Consider the following 15,542-nt stretch of genomic DNA (forward strand, 5'->3'; position numbering starts at 1 on the left):
TTCTGTATCACAATAAAACAATCCAGAAACCAAGGATTCGCCTGTCGGGGAGCCAGAAACCAGCTTTCGGGATATATGATGAAGAACTGAACTCTGAACCTTGCACTTGCACAGCCGAAAGAACAGGAAACTTATCCTGTGTTATCTGAGTTCAGTTCTTCATCATGATGACAGTACACCGGTCACAGCTGCTGACTCAAAGCTGTTCTCTCTGTGACAACATGGGAACTGCGATACCCATTGGCTGTGACCGATGGTGACTTCAGTAAAGCTACCACTGTCCAGATTTAGAGTTTCCTATGCTGTCACACACATGGCAGCATGGGAACTGCTGGATGTTTGGGCCCTCCATTCACTTGAGTGGTGTCCAAGTTCGGGATCAAGTTCAGGTACCCGAACTGTACTTTTTTATAAAGTTTGTCCGAACCCAATGAACCCAGACATTTACAGGTCCGCCCATCCCTAGTAATGTGTAAAGTATGAAAAAAATACTTATACTCACCACTCACCTTTCCAGGACCCCCTCCGCTCCTCAACATCACATGTCTGGTCCTCCATCGATGCTGAGAATGCTGAAATCCCTTGGCGTCTCATACTGAGCCAATACTTCCAACTTTGGTGCGGCCTGGGAATGTTCTATGCAAGCAAGTAGTAGGTCACTACATCACAATATGTGCTGTGCTATGCCCTACATCATGGCAAAAATTGTGACTTTGTGGGGGATTTCAGCACTTGTGGTGAGAACCGGAAGATGCAATGAAGACAGCATTTGTGATGACTATGAGGAACGGTTGTGTCAGAGTGGTGAATTGTGAGGAGAATTGTGATGGTGTCATATGTTATGTGGATGTCATTTTTTGAATATTCCTATTTTTAACAATTCCAGTTATTTTCATAGTGTTTTTCTTATTACATTGTAAGCCTACAGCCTCGCTGTATCTGTCTCTTGATGACCCCCTGTAGCGCATTAATCCCTAAGGCCTTTTGTTCTCCTCTGGGAGGTAACTTGTTTGACTACCCCTGGACAAGGAAGGGGGTGGGGGGAAGAACGGCAGCTGGACAAGTCAGTTCCGGTAGAGACAAGATGGTGAAAAGGCTGCAATTCAGAGAGAAGGACCCATTTTTATCCTCTGGTGCTAGAGTGTTTTGGAATCTCGCTTCCCTGGACATTTTATCCTGATACTGGACTGCATTCTTATTCTGAACTATCTTATCCTTTGTGTGGTGGACTGAATATGGACCTTTTCGTATTTTTGCCTGAATAAAGGTCTTGGAATTGTTCACTCTTCGCTTGCTCTGTTGATTGTGTGATACCAGAGAAGGACCCCGTGACAACTGGTGGCAGCAGTGGGATCAACAGAGCATCACCAAATGGAGAACCACTCACAGAGTGAGTACAGAAATTGGACTGTATGCAGTTTACAGGAGAGAGCCAGAGACCTGGGCCTGAACTACCAGGGACTGACTAAAGAGGCCTTAATCTATCTACTGGTGGGCGCTAGCCTGGCCACCTCCTCCCAGATGTCAGAAGGACGAGCACTGGAGACAGGGATCCCCATCCAGAAAAGCCAGTGGTTGGTGTGGTATGAAGAAGAGATGGCGGTTCTGGGCCCCGGCGTCTCTCAGGAGTGCAAGGAGGAGGCTGCCCGCCGGGCACAGTGGAGACAGGAAGCAATGGAGCTTGAAAGAGGGAGTAACGCAATGTGGAGTGTAACCCCAACAATTCGGGAGCCTGTACGGATCACCCGGACTGAGTTTAAGCCATTTGATGAGGCTTCTGGAGATGTGGAGGGGTTCTTTAAAGACTTTGAGCAGCAGTGTGCTGTGATGGAGGTGCCCCACTCTAGCTGGATGCGTTTGTTAGTGGGGCTCCTGAACGGAAGCTTGGCGGAGGCTTACCGAACCATTGATGCACTGCGGAATCGGGATTATAACATTGTAAAGCGGACTATCCTGGATTACCATGCTATCACCCCAGACTCATATAGGGCCAAGTTCCGAGACCTCCCATGCACCACGGGGGGGATCGTTTAGGATGTATGCACATAAGATGTCCGAGGCATGTCGGAGATGGCTGGAAGCAGAAAACGCCTTTACCCTGAAGATGTTATACAGGCGTTCCGTATAGAACAATTTCTTGCCAAGTGCCCTGCAGAGGTACGGGAATGGGTCCGGGAGCGCACGCCGTGTACCGTGGATAGAGCTGCAGCCCTGGCCGATGAAGCCCTTACTATCCGGCCGCAATGGAGGAGGCTTCTGGACAATGAACCACGGCCTGCTCCCGCGCCCCGTCCCCCTCCAATTATATCTGCCCTTCCACCTAGTCGCAAGCCGATGACAATCACGCCTCACAATCCTAGGCCCCAACAGTTCCGACCACGACCTGGGGATATCACAGAGAGGAGGTGTTATGGGTGTGGGCAACCTAGACATTTGCAGTCTGGCTGTCCCTCCAGGATTCGGAGGGAGCCCCACGCAGCCCCACCTCGTCCAGTGCATCTTGTACATTCCACCACACCTGAGGAAGAGCTACCACCACCCCCACCAGAGTGGACCACCGACCACGGCACCATAGATACCCCTCCTGGAGTGTACGGACTCTGGCCTCTGTCCTTTAGCTACTCAGAGCAACGGCAACGCCACCTGCAGGATGTCTTTATTGATGGATAAAAAGTGTCAGGATTTAGAGACACGGGGGCATTCTTGACTATCGCTGACCCCCGTGTGGTTCGACCCGAGGCAATTTACCAGGGTCCGGGAATTCCCATTGTCCTGGCGGGCGGTGCCCGCAAATATATACTGCGAGCTTCTGTGCGTTTGGATTATGGTTGTGGAGAAAAACTGTGTTGGATTGGAGTTATGGGAGGACTTCCTGCAGATATCCTCTTTGGGAACGACATTGGGGAGTTACAGTGCCAATTTGTGGGAGCAGTCACCCGAGTACAGGCCCTTCAAGCACTACGTCATCCGGACCCCACCGGGGAGCAACCACCACGAACCGCATCAGAGTCGGTAAGCAATACTTTCGCTGCTACTACATTGGGAGAGTCTTGGGACAGAGTGGAGTTTAGGAGAGAAATAGAGGGTGACACTACCTTAGCAGCCCTTAGGCGAAAGGCAGAAACTGGGCACATGGGAGATAATGGGGATGGCTTCACTCGAGAAAATGGACTGTATTATCCTGTAACAAAGGGCAGTGACCAGGGCAACCCTGACGCAACGACCAGGCATCTCATTGTCCCTCAGAAGTACAGGGCACAGCTACTTCAACTGGCCCATGACATCCCCTTGGCTGGGCGTCAAGGGAAAAAAAGGACTGAAAAGAGACTCACCCAAAGTTTTTACTGGCCGGGCGTCTCGCAGTCAGTAGCCCATTATTGCCGCACCTGTGATGTGTGCCAGCAAATGCGGCATCCAGGAGCTTGACATAAGGTACCCCTGCAATCCCTGCCCATAATTGAGGAACCATTTCAACGTGTAGCCATCGACATCATAGGTCCTCTGGCCCACCCCAGCAGGTCAGGGAAAAAATATATCCTGACCGTGGTGGATTATGCCACTAGGTATCCTGAAGCTGTGGCCCTGTGCAGTATTACAGCAGTAAAGGTAGCCGAGGCCCTTGTTACCATCTTTACCTGGGCAGGGTTTCCTAGTGAAATATTGTTGGATCAAGGCACTCAGTTCATGTCAGATCTGGTCCAGTCCCTATGGCATACCTGTGGTGTTCGAGCCATTCGCACCACCCCATACCACCCGCAGACCAACGGACTATGTGAACGCTTTAATGGAACCCTAAAAAATATGCTGAGGGCTTTTGTTGACGTTGAAAAAGACTGGGAAAAGTACCTGCCACATCTCCTCTTCGCCTATCGGGAGGTTCCCCAAGAGTCCACAGGGTTCTCTCCCTTCGAACTACTGTTTAGCGGGAAGGTCCGTGGGCCTCTCGCTCTTCTGAAAGAACATTTGGAGGGAGACATCTCAGATACCGGAATGCCCATCGTTCCCTATGTTCTAGAGCTCAGAGACCGTCTCGCCCAGCTAGCTACCTTCTCTAAAGAACATCAGCGAATGGCCCAGTCCAGACAAAAAACCTGGTATGACCGTAATGCCAGGAAGCGGGAATTTATGGAAGGACAGCAAGTGCTCATGATTACTGCTTCCCCTTTCAACAAGCTTCAAGCAGTGTGGGAAGGCCCTTATCAGGTTTTCAAGAAAATTAATGACACTAACTATGTTATTGCCCTGGACTCTAGTGGTCGACGACAGAAAACCGTCCACATTAACATGCTGAAAGACTACCATGACCGATCTCTGCCTGTTCTAGCTGTCTGCTACCCCCCTAGTGATACCGCCGCCAACGAGTATCTCCCAGATCTCCTCCAGGTTGCCCAAGCGGGAGGATCACTGGAACAAGTGCCCCTGGGCTCCCATTTATCGGATATACAAAAGGACGATATTGTCGCCGTACTAAGGCCGAGGGCTGCTGCTTTCTCCTCAAAGCCGGGGAAGACTACTCTCACCAGTCACCATGTGGAAACCCCCGGACAACGCCCCATCCAGCAGGCTGCCTACCGGGTTCCAGAGGCTGTTCAAGGCATGATAAAGAACGAACTGGAGGAGATGAAACAACTGGGAGTTATTCAGCCATCTCACAGTTCTTGGGCCTCTCCTGTCGTCCTGGTCCCCAAGAAGGATGGTACAACACGATTCTGTGTTGATTACAGACGACTAAATGATGCCACCAAGAGTGATGCTTATCCCATGCCCAGGATTGATGATCTATTGGATCGTCTGGCCAGTGCCCAATTTGTGACCACGTTAGACTTGAGCCAGGGGTACTGGCAGATACCCCTAACGGAGGACGCTCGGGAGCGCTCAGCCTTCATTACTCCATTTGGGCTTTATGAGTTCCTGGGAATGCCCTTTGGGATGAAAACTGCCCCCGCTACTTTCCAGAGACTGGTGGATCGACTGTTACAACAATGTCAGGACTTTGCCTGTGCTTACTTAGACGACATCGCCATTTTTAGCACAACCTGGGAGGAACATCTTAAACACTTGGGCATAGTGCTGGACTGTATCCTTACTGCAGGACTGACCATTCGCCCTGATAAGTGCCAAATAGGGATGGCTGAGGTGCAGTACCTCGGGCATAGAGTAGGGGGTGGGACACTAAGGCCTGAGCCTGCGAAGGTGGAAGCCATTAGCAACTGGTGTAGACCCCAGACAAAAAAGCAGGTACTTGCATTTTTAGGAACTGCTGGTTACTATCGCAAATTTGTTTCTAACTTCAGCACCTTGGCCAAGCCCCTAACCGACCTGACCCGCAAGAACATGCCTAGGAATGTGACATGGACACCTGCATGCGAGGATGCCTTTTCAGCGTTAAAGACCGCCCTCGTCACTGCTCCTGTCTTGGCTGCCCCGGATTATAAACGCAGGTTCCTCGTGCAGACAGATGCATCCACCTTTGGGATTGGGGCAGTACTTAGCCAAGTGAACGTCGCCGGAGAAGAACATCCTGTTGCTTTTGCCAGTCGGAAACTACTGGATCGGGAAGTTGCCTATGCCACTATTGAAAAGGAGTGCCTTGCCATCATATGGGCGCTAAAAAAATTGCAGCCCTACTTGTATGGCAGAGACTTTACAATTGTTACAGACCACAACCCCCTCACATGGCTGAATCGCGTATCAGGAGACAATGGAAGATTGCTGTGGTGGAGCTTGTCCTTACAACCCTACAGCTTCTCCATCCAATACAAGCGGGGAAGCCAACACCAGAACGCCGATGGACTGTCTCGACAAGAAGAACCTTAGGCTCCCCAGGCCGACCTACCCCTGCCACTGCACAAGGAATTATAAGTAACTGAGCAATGTGGACTAAAGTGAGCAGGCCAGAGGTCTGTGTAGACCTCATGGCATGCTCACTTATTATGGGGGGGAGAGGTTGTGATGGTGTGATATGTTATGTGGATGTCATTTTTTGTATATTCCTATTTTTAACAATTCCAGTTATTTTCATAGTGTTTTTCTTATTACATTGTAAGCCTACAGCCTCACTATATCTGTCTCTTGATGACCCCCTGTAGTGCATTAATCCCTAAGGCCTTTTGTTCTCCTCTGGGAGGTAACTTGTTTGACTACCCCTGGACAAGGAAGGGGATGGGAGGAAGAACGGCAGCTGGACAAGTCAGTTCCGGTAGAGACAAGATGGTGAAAAGGCTGCATTTCAGAGAGAAGGACCCATTTTTATCCTCTGGTGCTAGAATGTTTTGGAATCTCGTTTCCCTGGACATTTTATCCTGATACTGGACTGCATTCTTATTCTGGACTATCTTATCCTTTGTGTGGTGGACTGAATATGGACCTTTTTTGTATTTTTGCCTGAATAAAGGTCTTGGAATTGTTCACTCTTCGCTTGCTCTGTTGATTGTGTGATACCAGAGAAGGACCCCGTGACAAGAATATTAGGACTTTTACATTTTTTTAGCCTTATGATGTCTCTTTATGTTACCTAACTTTGGCAAATTGCAGCCGCCATTGTGCTGAATCTGTGAGGAAGCCAATGACTAAAAATATGTATTTTGGCGATCATGGATTTTTGCAAAATTCCATTCCACTCAAATTTTTTCCCTTATCTCTAATGGCAATGTGTTCAAAATAGATTCACTAAATATTTTAATAAAATATTCTAATTTCTTATGAAAATAAACAATTTGATATTATCTTTTGTGTTCCAGGTGTATTGATGTTCTCTCCTGTTAACTGCTGGACATATCACTATTCAAAGGAATCCATGGAGTACGACCAAGCTCGACTGTATTGCCAGAGTAATTACACTGACCTAGTGGCCATCCAAAATAGAAAAGAGATTGAATACCTTGATACAAATATCCCACATAATCCTACTTACTATTGGATAGGAATCAGAAAAATTAACAACACATGGATTTGGGTGGGAACTAATAAGTCACTTACAGATGAAGCTAAAAACTGGGGAACTGGAGAGCCGAATAATAGACGGCATAAAGAGGATTGTGTTGAAATATACATAAAACGTCCTAAAGATTCAGGAAAATGGAATGATGATGGATGCTACAAAAAGAAGAGAGCACTATGTTACACAGGTAGGAGTGGATTTATTATGATGTATGAAAGGTGTTTGAGCTGTTAAGCCCTTCCAGACTGGGCGATTTTCCATTTTTGCGCTTTAATTTTTTTTCTCCCCTACTTTCGAAGAGCTCTAACTTTTTTATTTTTCCATCTGCATAGCCGAGTCAGGGTTTCTTTTTGCAGGACAAGTTGTAATTTTGAATAACACCATCCATTTTATCATGTGATGTACTGGAAAGTGTGGTGAAATAACAAAAAAGTACAATTCTGTAATTGTGAATTTTTAAAAAAATTTACAACGTTCATTATATGGTAAAAATAGCATGGCACCATAATACTCTAGGTCATTTTGATTATGACGTTAAATAAAATAAAAAAACTATGAATATTTTTTAAATAGTAACAAAAATAAATTTTCTATGTTGCCACTTTCCAAGTTCAATAAGCTTTTTAATTTTTGGTCAATGAGACTTTGTAAGGGCTAGATACAATCTCTTTTTATAATTGCCTTGTAATGTTTTCATTTCTGTTCTGTCCAGATGTCACCGTATCCCAGAATTCCAAGCTGAGGAAGATCACCGACTGACATATTGGGACACCTAAGTGATGGATGTCTCAATATGGAAACTGCTGCTGGTACCAACCTATTGTGCGGTACCACCAGCAGAACACCGTCGCACCACACACACACACTCTATAAGCCGTATGCACCACTCACACACACTCTATATGCAACACACACTCACACACAGCCTTTTGCGGGGTACCACCAGCGGAACACCATCGCACTGCGCCTGCATGAATTCCACGCAGGTGCAGTGAATCATTTGGCTGATCCCAGCGGCAGATGCGCGACGTGTCTACAGGCAGAGGAAGCCTGCCACATTAAAGCATTACAATGAAATACTTCAAAGTGCCCTGGATGAAACTGCACCTCCTATATATAGAACAACTAGGCACAGATGGCAACAACCCTGGCACACGCTGCAAACAAATTTCCTAAAGCGGTGCTCCAGGTGCACCGAACGTCTGTGGAGAAAATCCAATCTACCCGAAGATTTCATCCATTGTAAGTTTATGATTAAAACATACAACACTGCCATTCACCTCTCAAAACAAACCTATTTCAACACCCTCATCACTGTTGTGAACTCATTTTCTGGTCTACCAGTTGTGAGTTCTCCTTCCGGGCTCCCTCCGGTGGTAACGGGAGGTAGTGAGGTTGATTTAATTAGTAGAGATCTGCCACCTGATGATGAGGATAACGATTGGATCTCTGGAGTCTCAGACTGGATTTAAGACAGCCGACGCCCTATTCAGGTCCTGGTGATTCCTTCTGGCTTTTCAGGTCTTGGTTTTCAGCTCTGTTCCAGTCATCTCAAGCTAAGTGTTTCTGCTAATGTTCACTCTTGATTTTGTTGGTCTATTCAGTTTTTTGTGTGGTCAGCCAGCCCCGGCTGGGGCTGTGCTGAATTTCCACTCTTATTTATCTGTATTTGCCAATTTGCTTTTTGTCCCTTATTAGATTGGCCTCTTTTTTGCTCTGTCTCAAAATATTTCAGAGTGCTGATATAGTGGGAGAAGTCTAGTGACTTCAGGGTTAATTTTGTTATCAGAAGTGTTGGACATTATTTTTGTAGGGTTTTTGGGAAGATTGCAGACAGTGTCTTTCCTTTCCTGTCCTTTCTAGCTAGTTTGGGCTCCATCGTTTGATCAGCCTATTTTCCTACCTGTGTTTGTGTTTTCATCTTGTTTCACCGTCAATACATGTGTGGGGGCTGTCTATTCCTTTGGGGTCTGCTCTGGGGCAGTTAGTTTTCCCCTTTTCTTGCTTTAGGCTTAGTTAGTCCTCCGGCTGTGATGAGGCATCTAGATTCATCATAGGAACGCTCCACGGCTGCTGCTAGTTGTGTGGTTAGGATCAGGGGTCTGCAATCTGCATTGTTACCAACCTCTCTGGTTTTCTGTGACTTAGCTTGTTTAGTTTTCCTCCTTGGTGACCCATTCATAACACATCACCTCATTATTCAATAACCTGAAACATCTCTTTGACACTTTTCATTCCCTACTTAACCCAAGAGTGCAGGCCCCAACCACGGATCTCCATGCTGACGATCTGGCTAATTATTTCAAAGAAAAAATTGACCATATCCAACAGGAAATTATCTCCCCATCCCCTCATACCATGCACTGTCCTCCCTCCTCCACTGCATCTAGCTCACTCTCTGATTTTGAACCAGTAACAGAAGAAGAAGTAATCAGGCTCCTTGCAACTTCTCACCCTACCACTTGCACCAGTAACCCCATTCCATCACATCTCCTCCAGTCCCTTTCCCCTGCTGTCACCACTCACCTAACAAAAATATTCAACATCTAACTCTCTTCCAGTATCTTTCCTTCCTCATTTAAGCATGCCATCATACAGTCATTACTTAAAAACCATCCCTCGACCAAAACTGTGCCACTAACTATAGACCTGTCTCTAATCTTCCCTTCATCTCTAAACTCCGGGAACGCTTGGTCCACACCCATCTTATCTGCTTTCTCTCAGATAACTCTCTCCTCGACCTTCTACAGTCCGGTTTCCACTCTTTACACTCTACTGTAACTGCCTTCACTAAAGTCTCTAATGATCTTCTAACAGCTAAATCTAATGGTCACTACTCCATGCTAATTCTCTTGGATCTTTCCGCAGCATTCAACACTGTGGATCATCAGCTCCTCCTTACTATGCTCCATTCCATTGGCCTCAAGGACACTGTTCTCTCTTGGTTTTACTCTTATCTCTCTGACCGCTCCTTTACTGTATCTTTTGCTGGCTCCTCCTCCTCTCATCTTCCCCTTACTATTGGGGTTCCTCAAGGATCAGTTCTAGGCCCCCTCCTCTTCTCTCTGTTTACTGTCCCTATTGGTCAAGCAATCAGTAGATTTGGGTTCCATTACCATCTCTATGCTGATGACACTCAATTATACACTTCTTCTCCTGATATCATGCCTGCCTTTTTGGAAAACACCAGTGATTGTCTTACCACTGTCTCTAACATCATGTCCTCCCTCTATCTGAAACTGAACCTGTCAAAAACTGAACTCATCGTGTTTCCTCCCTCTACTAACCTACCTATGCCCGACATTGCCATTTCCGTGTGAGGTTTTACCTTTACTCCCCAGCAACATGCACACTGTCTTGGGGTCATACTTGTTTCTGAGCTTTCATTCACCCCTCACTTCCGATCATTGGCTAGCTCTTGTTATCTGCACCTCAAAAACATTTCTAGAATTTGACCCTTTCTTACTTTCAACTCTGCAAAAACTCTTACTGTTTCTCTTATTCATTCTCGTCTTGACTATTGTAACTCTCTACTAATCGGTCTCCCTCTTACCAAACTCTCCCTTTTCCAATACGTCCTGAATGCTTCAGGTAGCATCATATTCCTCACCAATCGTTATACTGATGCCTCTACCTTGTGCCAGTCCTTACACTGGCTACCCATCCACTACAGAATTCAGTATAAACTTAAGCGCAGGCATGAGGAAGCCTTCTGCACTGCCTGTGACAGATTGCTGATCTGTCACAGTGATCTGTGATGTGACAGATCAGCGATCTGTCACAGGACAGTGATGTCCCACCTGGGACTATTTAATAAAGTTAAAAAAAAAATAAAAAAATTGTTAAAATAAATTTTAAAAAATCGCCAAATAAATTAGAAAAAAAAAAAAAATATTCCCCCAAATAAATCCAATTTTTGGAAATAAAAAAAAAAAACAATGAAAGTACACATATTAGGTATCGTCGCGTCCGTAACGACCCGCCCTATAAAACTGTCCCATTAATTAACCCCTTTAGCAAACCCCTTAAAAAATAAAATTAAAAAACAAAGCAAAAAATAATGATTTATTATTATACCGCCAAACAAAAAGTGTAATAACGCGCGATCAAAAAGACGCATATAAATATCCATGGTACCGCTGAAAATGTCATCTTGTCCCGCAAAAAACGAGCCGCAACACAGCATCATCAGCGAAAAAATAAAAAAGTTATAGCTCGCAGAATAAAGCAAAAATAATTATTTTTTATATAAAATAGTTTTCATTGCATAAAACCGACAAAACATAAAAAACGACCTAAATGAGGTATCGCTGTAACCGTACTGACCCGAAGAATAAAACCGCCTTATCAATTTTACCGCACGCGGAACGGTGTAAACGCACCCCCCCAAAAGAAATTCATGAAACGCTGGTTTTTGTTCATTCTGCGTCCCAAAAATCGGAATAAAAAGCGATCAAAAAAGTCACGTGCCCGAAAATGGTACCAATAAAAACGGCAACTCGTCCCGCAAAAAATAAGACCTCACATAACTCGGTGGGTCAAAATACGGAAAAATTATAGCTCTCAATATGTGGTGATGCAAAAACTATTTTTACAATAAAAAGCGTCTTTTAGCGTGCGACAGCAGCCAAACATAAAACCTGCCATAAATAGTAAATCAAACCCCCCGTTATCACCCCCTTAGTTAGGGAAAAATAATAAAATTAAAAAAATGTATTTATTTCCATTTTTCCATTAGGGTTAGGGTTAGGGCTAGGGTTAGGGCTAGGGTTAGGGTTAGGGTAGGGGTAGGGCTAGGGTTAGGATTAGGGCTAGGGTTAGGGTTAGGGCTAGGGTTAGGGCTGAGATTAGGGTTAGGGGTGTGTTGGGGTTCGGGTTGGAGTTAGAATTGGGGGTTTCCACTGTTTGGGCACATCAGGGGCTCTCCAAATGCAACATGGCGTCTGATCTCAATTCCAGCCAATTCTGAGTTGAAAAAGTCAAATGGTGCTCCTTCCCTTCCAAGCTCTGCCATGCGCCCAAACAGTGTTTTACCCCCACATGTAGAGTATCAGCCTACTCAGGTCAAATTGAAAAACAATTTTTGGGGTCCAATTTCTCCTGTTACCCTTAGGAAAATAAAAAATTGGGGGCAAAAATATCATTTTTGTGGAAAAAAATGATTTTTTTATTTTCACATCCGAGCGTTATAAACTTCTGTGAAGCACTTGGGGGTTCAAAGTGCTCACCACACATCTAGATAAGTTCCGTGGGGGTCTAGTGTCCAAAATGGGGTCACTTGTGGGGAGTTTCAATAGTTTAGGTACATCAGGGGCTCTCCAAATGCACATGACACCCGCAGACCATTTCATCAAAGTCTGCATTCCAAAACGTCACTGCTTCGCTTCCGAGCCCCGACGTGTGTCCATACAGTAGTTTTCTCCCACATATGGGGTGTCAGCGTACTCATGACAAATTGGACAACAACTTTTGGGGTCCAATTTCTCCTGTTACCCTTGGGAAAATGAAAAAATTGGGGACTAATTGATCATGTTTGTGGAAAAAATACGATTTTTTTATTTTCATGCCCGGGCATTATAAACTTCTGTGAAGCCCTTGGGGGTTCAAAGTGCTCACCACACATCTAGATAAGTTCCTTAGGGGGTCTCGTTTCCAAAATGGTGTCATTTGTGGTGGGTTTCCACTGTTTAGGTACATTAGGGGCTCTCCAAAGGCAACATGACACCCGCAGACCATTCCATCAAAGTCTGCATTCCAAAACGTCACTACTTCCCTTTCGAGCCCCGACGTGTGCCCATTCAGTAGTTTTCTCCCACATATGGGGTGTTAGCATACTCAGAACAAATTGGACAACAACATTTGGGGTTCAATTTCTCCTGTTACCCTTGGGAAAATAAAAAAGTTGGGGACTAATTGATCATGTTTGTGGAAAAAATACGATTTTTTTATTTTCATGCCCTGGCATTATAAACTTCGGTGAAGCCTTTGGGGGTTCAAAGTGCTCACCACACATCTAGATAAGTTCCTAAGGGGGTCTAGTTTTCAAAATGGGGTCATTTGTGGGGGGTTTCCACTGTTTAGGTACATTAGGGGCTCTCCAAAGGCAACATGACACCCGCAGACCATTCCATCAAAGTCTGCATTCCAAAAGGTCACTACTTCCCTTTCGAGCCCCGACGTGTGCCCATACAGTAGTTTTCTCCCACATATGGGGTATCAGCATACTCAGGACAAATTGGACAACAACTTTTAAATTCAATTTCTCCTGTTACCCTTGGGAAAATAAAAAAATTGGGGACTAATTGATCATGTTTGTGGAAAAAATACGATTTTTTTATTTTCATGCCCGGGCATTATAAACTTCTGTGAAGCCCTTGGGGGTTCAAAGTGCTCACCACACATCTAGATAAGTTCCTTAGGAGGTCTTGTTTCCAAAATGGTGTCATTTGTGGTGGGTTTCCACTGTTTAGGTACATTAGGGGCTCTCCAAAGGCAACATGACACCCGCAGACCATTCCATCAAAGTCTGCATTCCAAAACGTCACTACTTCCCTTTCGAGCCCCGACGTGTGCCCATACAGTAGTTTTCTCCCACATATGGGGTGTTAGCATACTCAGGACAAATTGGACAACAACATTTGGGGTTCAATTTCTCCTGTTACCCTTGGGAAAATAAAAAAGTTGGGGACTAATTGATCATGTTTGTGGAAAAAATACGATTTTTTTATTTTCATGCCCTGGCATTATAAACTTCGGTGAAGCCTTTGGGGGTTCAAAGTGCTCACCACACATCTAGATAAGTTCCTAAGGGGGTCTAGTTTTCAAAATGGGGTCATTTGTGGGGGGTTTCCACTGTTTAGGTACATTAGGGGCTCTCCAAAGGCAACATGACACCCGCAGACCATTCCATCAAAGTCTGCATTCCAAAAGGTCACTACTTCCCTTTCGAGCCCCGACGTGTGCCCATACAGTAGTTTTCTCCCACAAATGGGATATCATCATACTCAGGACAAATTGGACAACAACTTTTAAATTCAATTTCTCCTGTTACCCTTGGGAAAATAAAAAAATGGTGACTAAAAGATCATGCTTGTGGAAAAAATACGAATTTTTTATTTTCACGCCCTGGCATTATAAACTTCGGTGAAGCCTTTGGGGGTTCAAAGTGCTCACCACACATCTAGATAAGTTCCTTAGGGGGTCTAGTTTTCAAAATGGGGTCATTTGTGGGGGGTTTCCACTGTTTTGGTACACCAGGGGTTTTCCAATCGCGACATGGTGTCCGATCTCAATTCCAGCCAAAAACGTCAAATGGCGCTGCTTCCCTTCCGAGCTCTGCCATGCACCCAAATAGTGGTTTACCCCCACATGTGGGGTATCAGCGTACTTAGGACAAATTGCCCAATAACTTTTAGGGTCCTGTTACCCTTGGAAAAATAAGAATTGAGGGTGAAAAGATCATTTTTGTGGAAAAAATATGATTTTTTAATTATACCGCTGTACGTTATAAACTTCTGTAAAGCCCTTGTGGGTTCAAAGTTCTCACCACATATCTAGATAAGTTCCTTGGGGGGTTTAGTTTCCAAAATGGGGTCACTTGTAGGGGGTTTCCACTGTTTAGGTACATCAGGGACTCTTCAAACGTGACATGGCGTCCGATCTGAATTCCAGCCAATTTTGCATTGAAAAAGTCAAACGGTGCTCCTTCCATTCTGAGCTCTGCCATGCGCCGAAACAGTGGTTCCCCCCCACATATCAGGTATCAGCGTACTCAGGACAAATTGCACAATAACTTTTGCAGTCCAATTTCTCCTGTTACCCTTGGCAAAATAAAAAAAATTGAACCTGAAGTATTTTTTTTGTGAAAAAAAGTTAGATGTTCATTTTTTTTTAAATATTCAAAAAAATTCCTGTGACGCACCTAAAGGGTTAATAAACTTCTTGAATGTGGTTTTGAGCACCTTAAGGGGTTCAGTTTTAAGAATGGTGTCACTTTTGGGTATTTCCTATCATATAGACGCCTCAAACTGGCTTCAAATGTGATGTGGTCCTAAAAATAAAATGGTGTTGTAAAAATGAGAAATCGCTGGTCAACTTTTAACCCTTATAACTTCCTAACAAAAAAAAATTTTGATTCCAAAATTGTGCTGATGTAAAGTAAACATGTGGGAAATTTTAGTTATTAAGTTTTTTGTGTGCAGTATCTCTGTGATTTAAGGGCATAAAAATTCAAAGTTGGAAAATTGCGAAATTTTCAAAATTTTTGCCAAATTTCCGTTTTTCTCATAAATAAACGCAAGCTATATGAATGAAATTTTACCACTGACATGAAATACAATATGTCTTGAGAAAACAATGTCAGAATCACCGGGATCCATGGAAGCGTTCCAGAGTTATGACCTCATAAATGTACAGTGGTCAGAATTGTAAAAATTGGCCCGGTCATGAACGTGCAAACCACCCTTGGGGGTGAAGGGGTTAAGTAATGGCTGTATGATGGCATGCTTAAATGAGGAAGGAAAGATACCAGAAGAGAGAGCGGTTGAATATTTTTGTTATATGAGTGGTGACAGCAGGGGAGAGGGACTGGAGGAGATGTGAT

General features: G+C 44.7%; 1 protein-coding gene across 1 annotated transcript in view; it reads left to right on the forward strand.

Moving 5' to 3' along the window:
• LOC141067361 (L-selectin-like) overlaps window positions 1-15,542 on the forward strand; it is a 297,474-nt gene that overhangs the window by 82,988 nt on the left and 198,944 nt on the right. Inside the window, exon 3 of the mRNA XM_073558054.1 lies at window positions 6,741-7,127. Within this exon, the coding sequence (XP_073414155.1) occupies window positions 6,741-7,127 (387 nt within the window). The remainder of the gene's footprint in view (window positions 1-6,740; window positions 7,128-15,542) is intronic.

This window comes from Dendrobates tinctorius, unplaced genomic scaffold, assembly GCF_039654945.1.
Source record: "Dendrobates tinctorius isolate UK_male_01 unplaced genomic scaffold, ASM3965494v1 ptg000012l, whole genome shotgun sequence".
Lineage (NCBI taxonomy): Eukaryota > Metazoa > Chordata > Amphibia > Anura > Dendrobatidae > Dendrobates > Dendrobates tinctorius.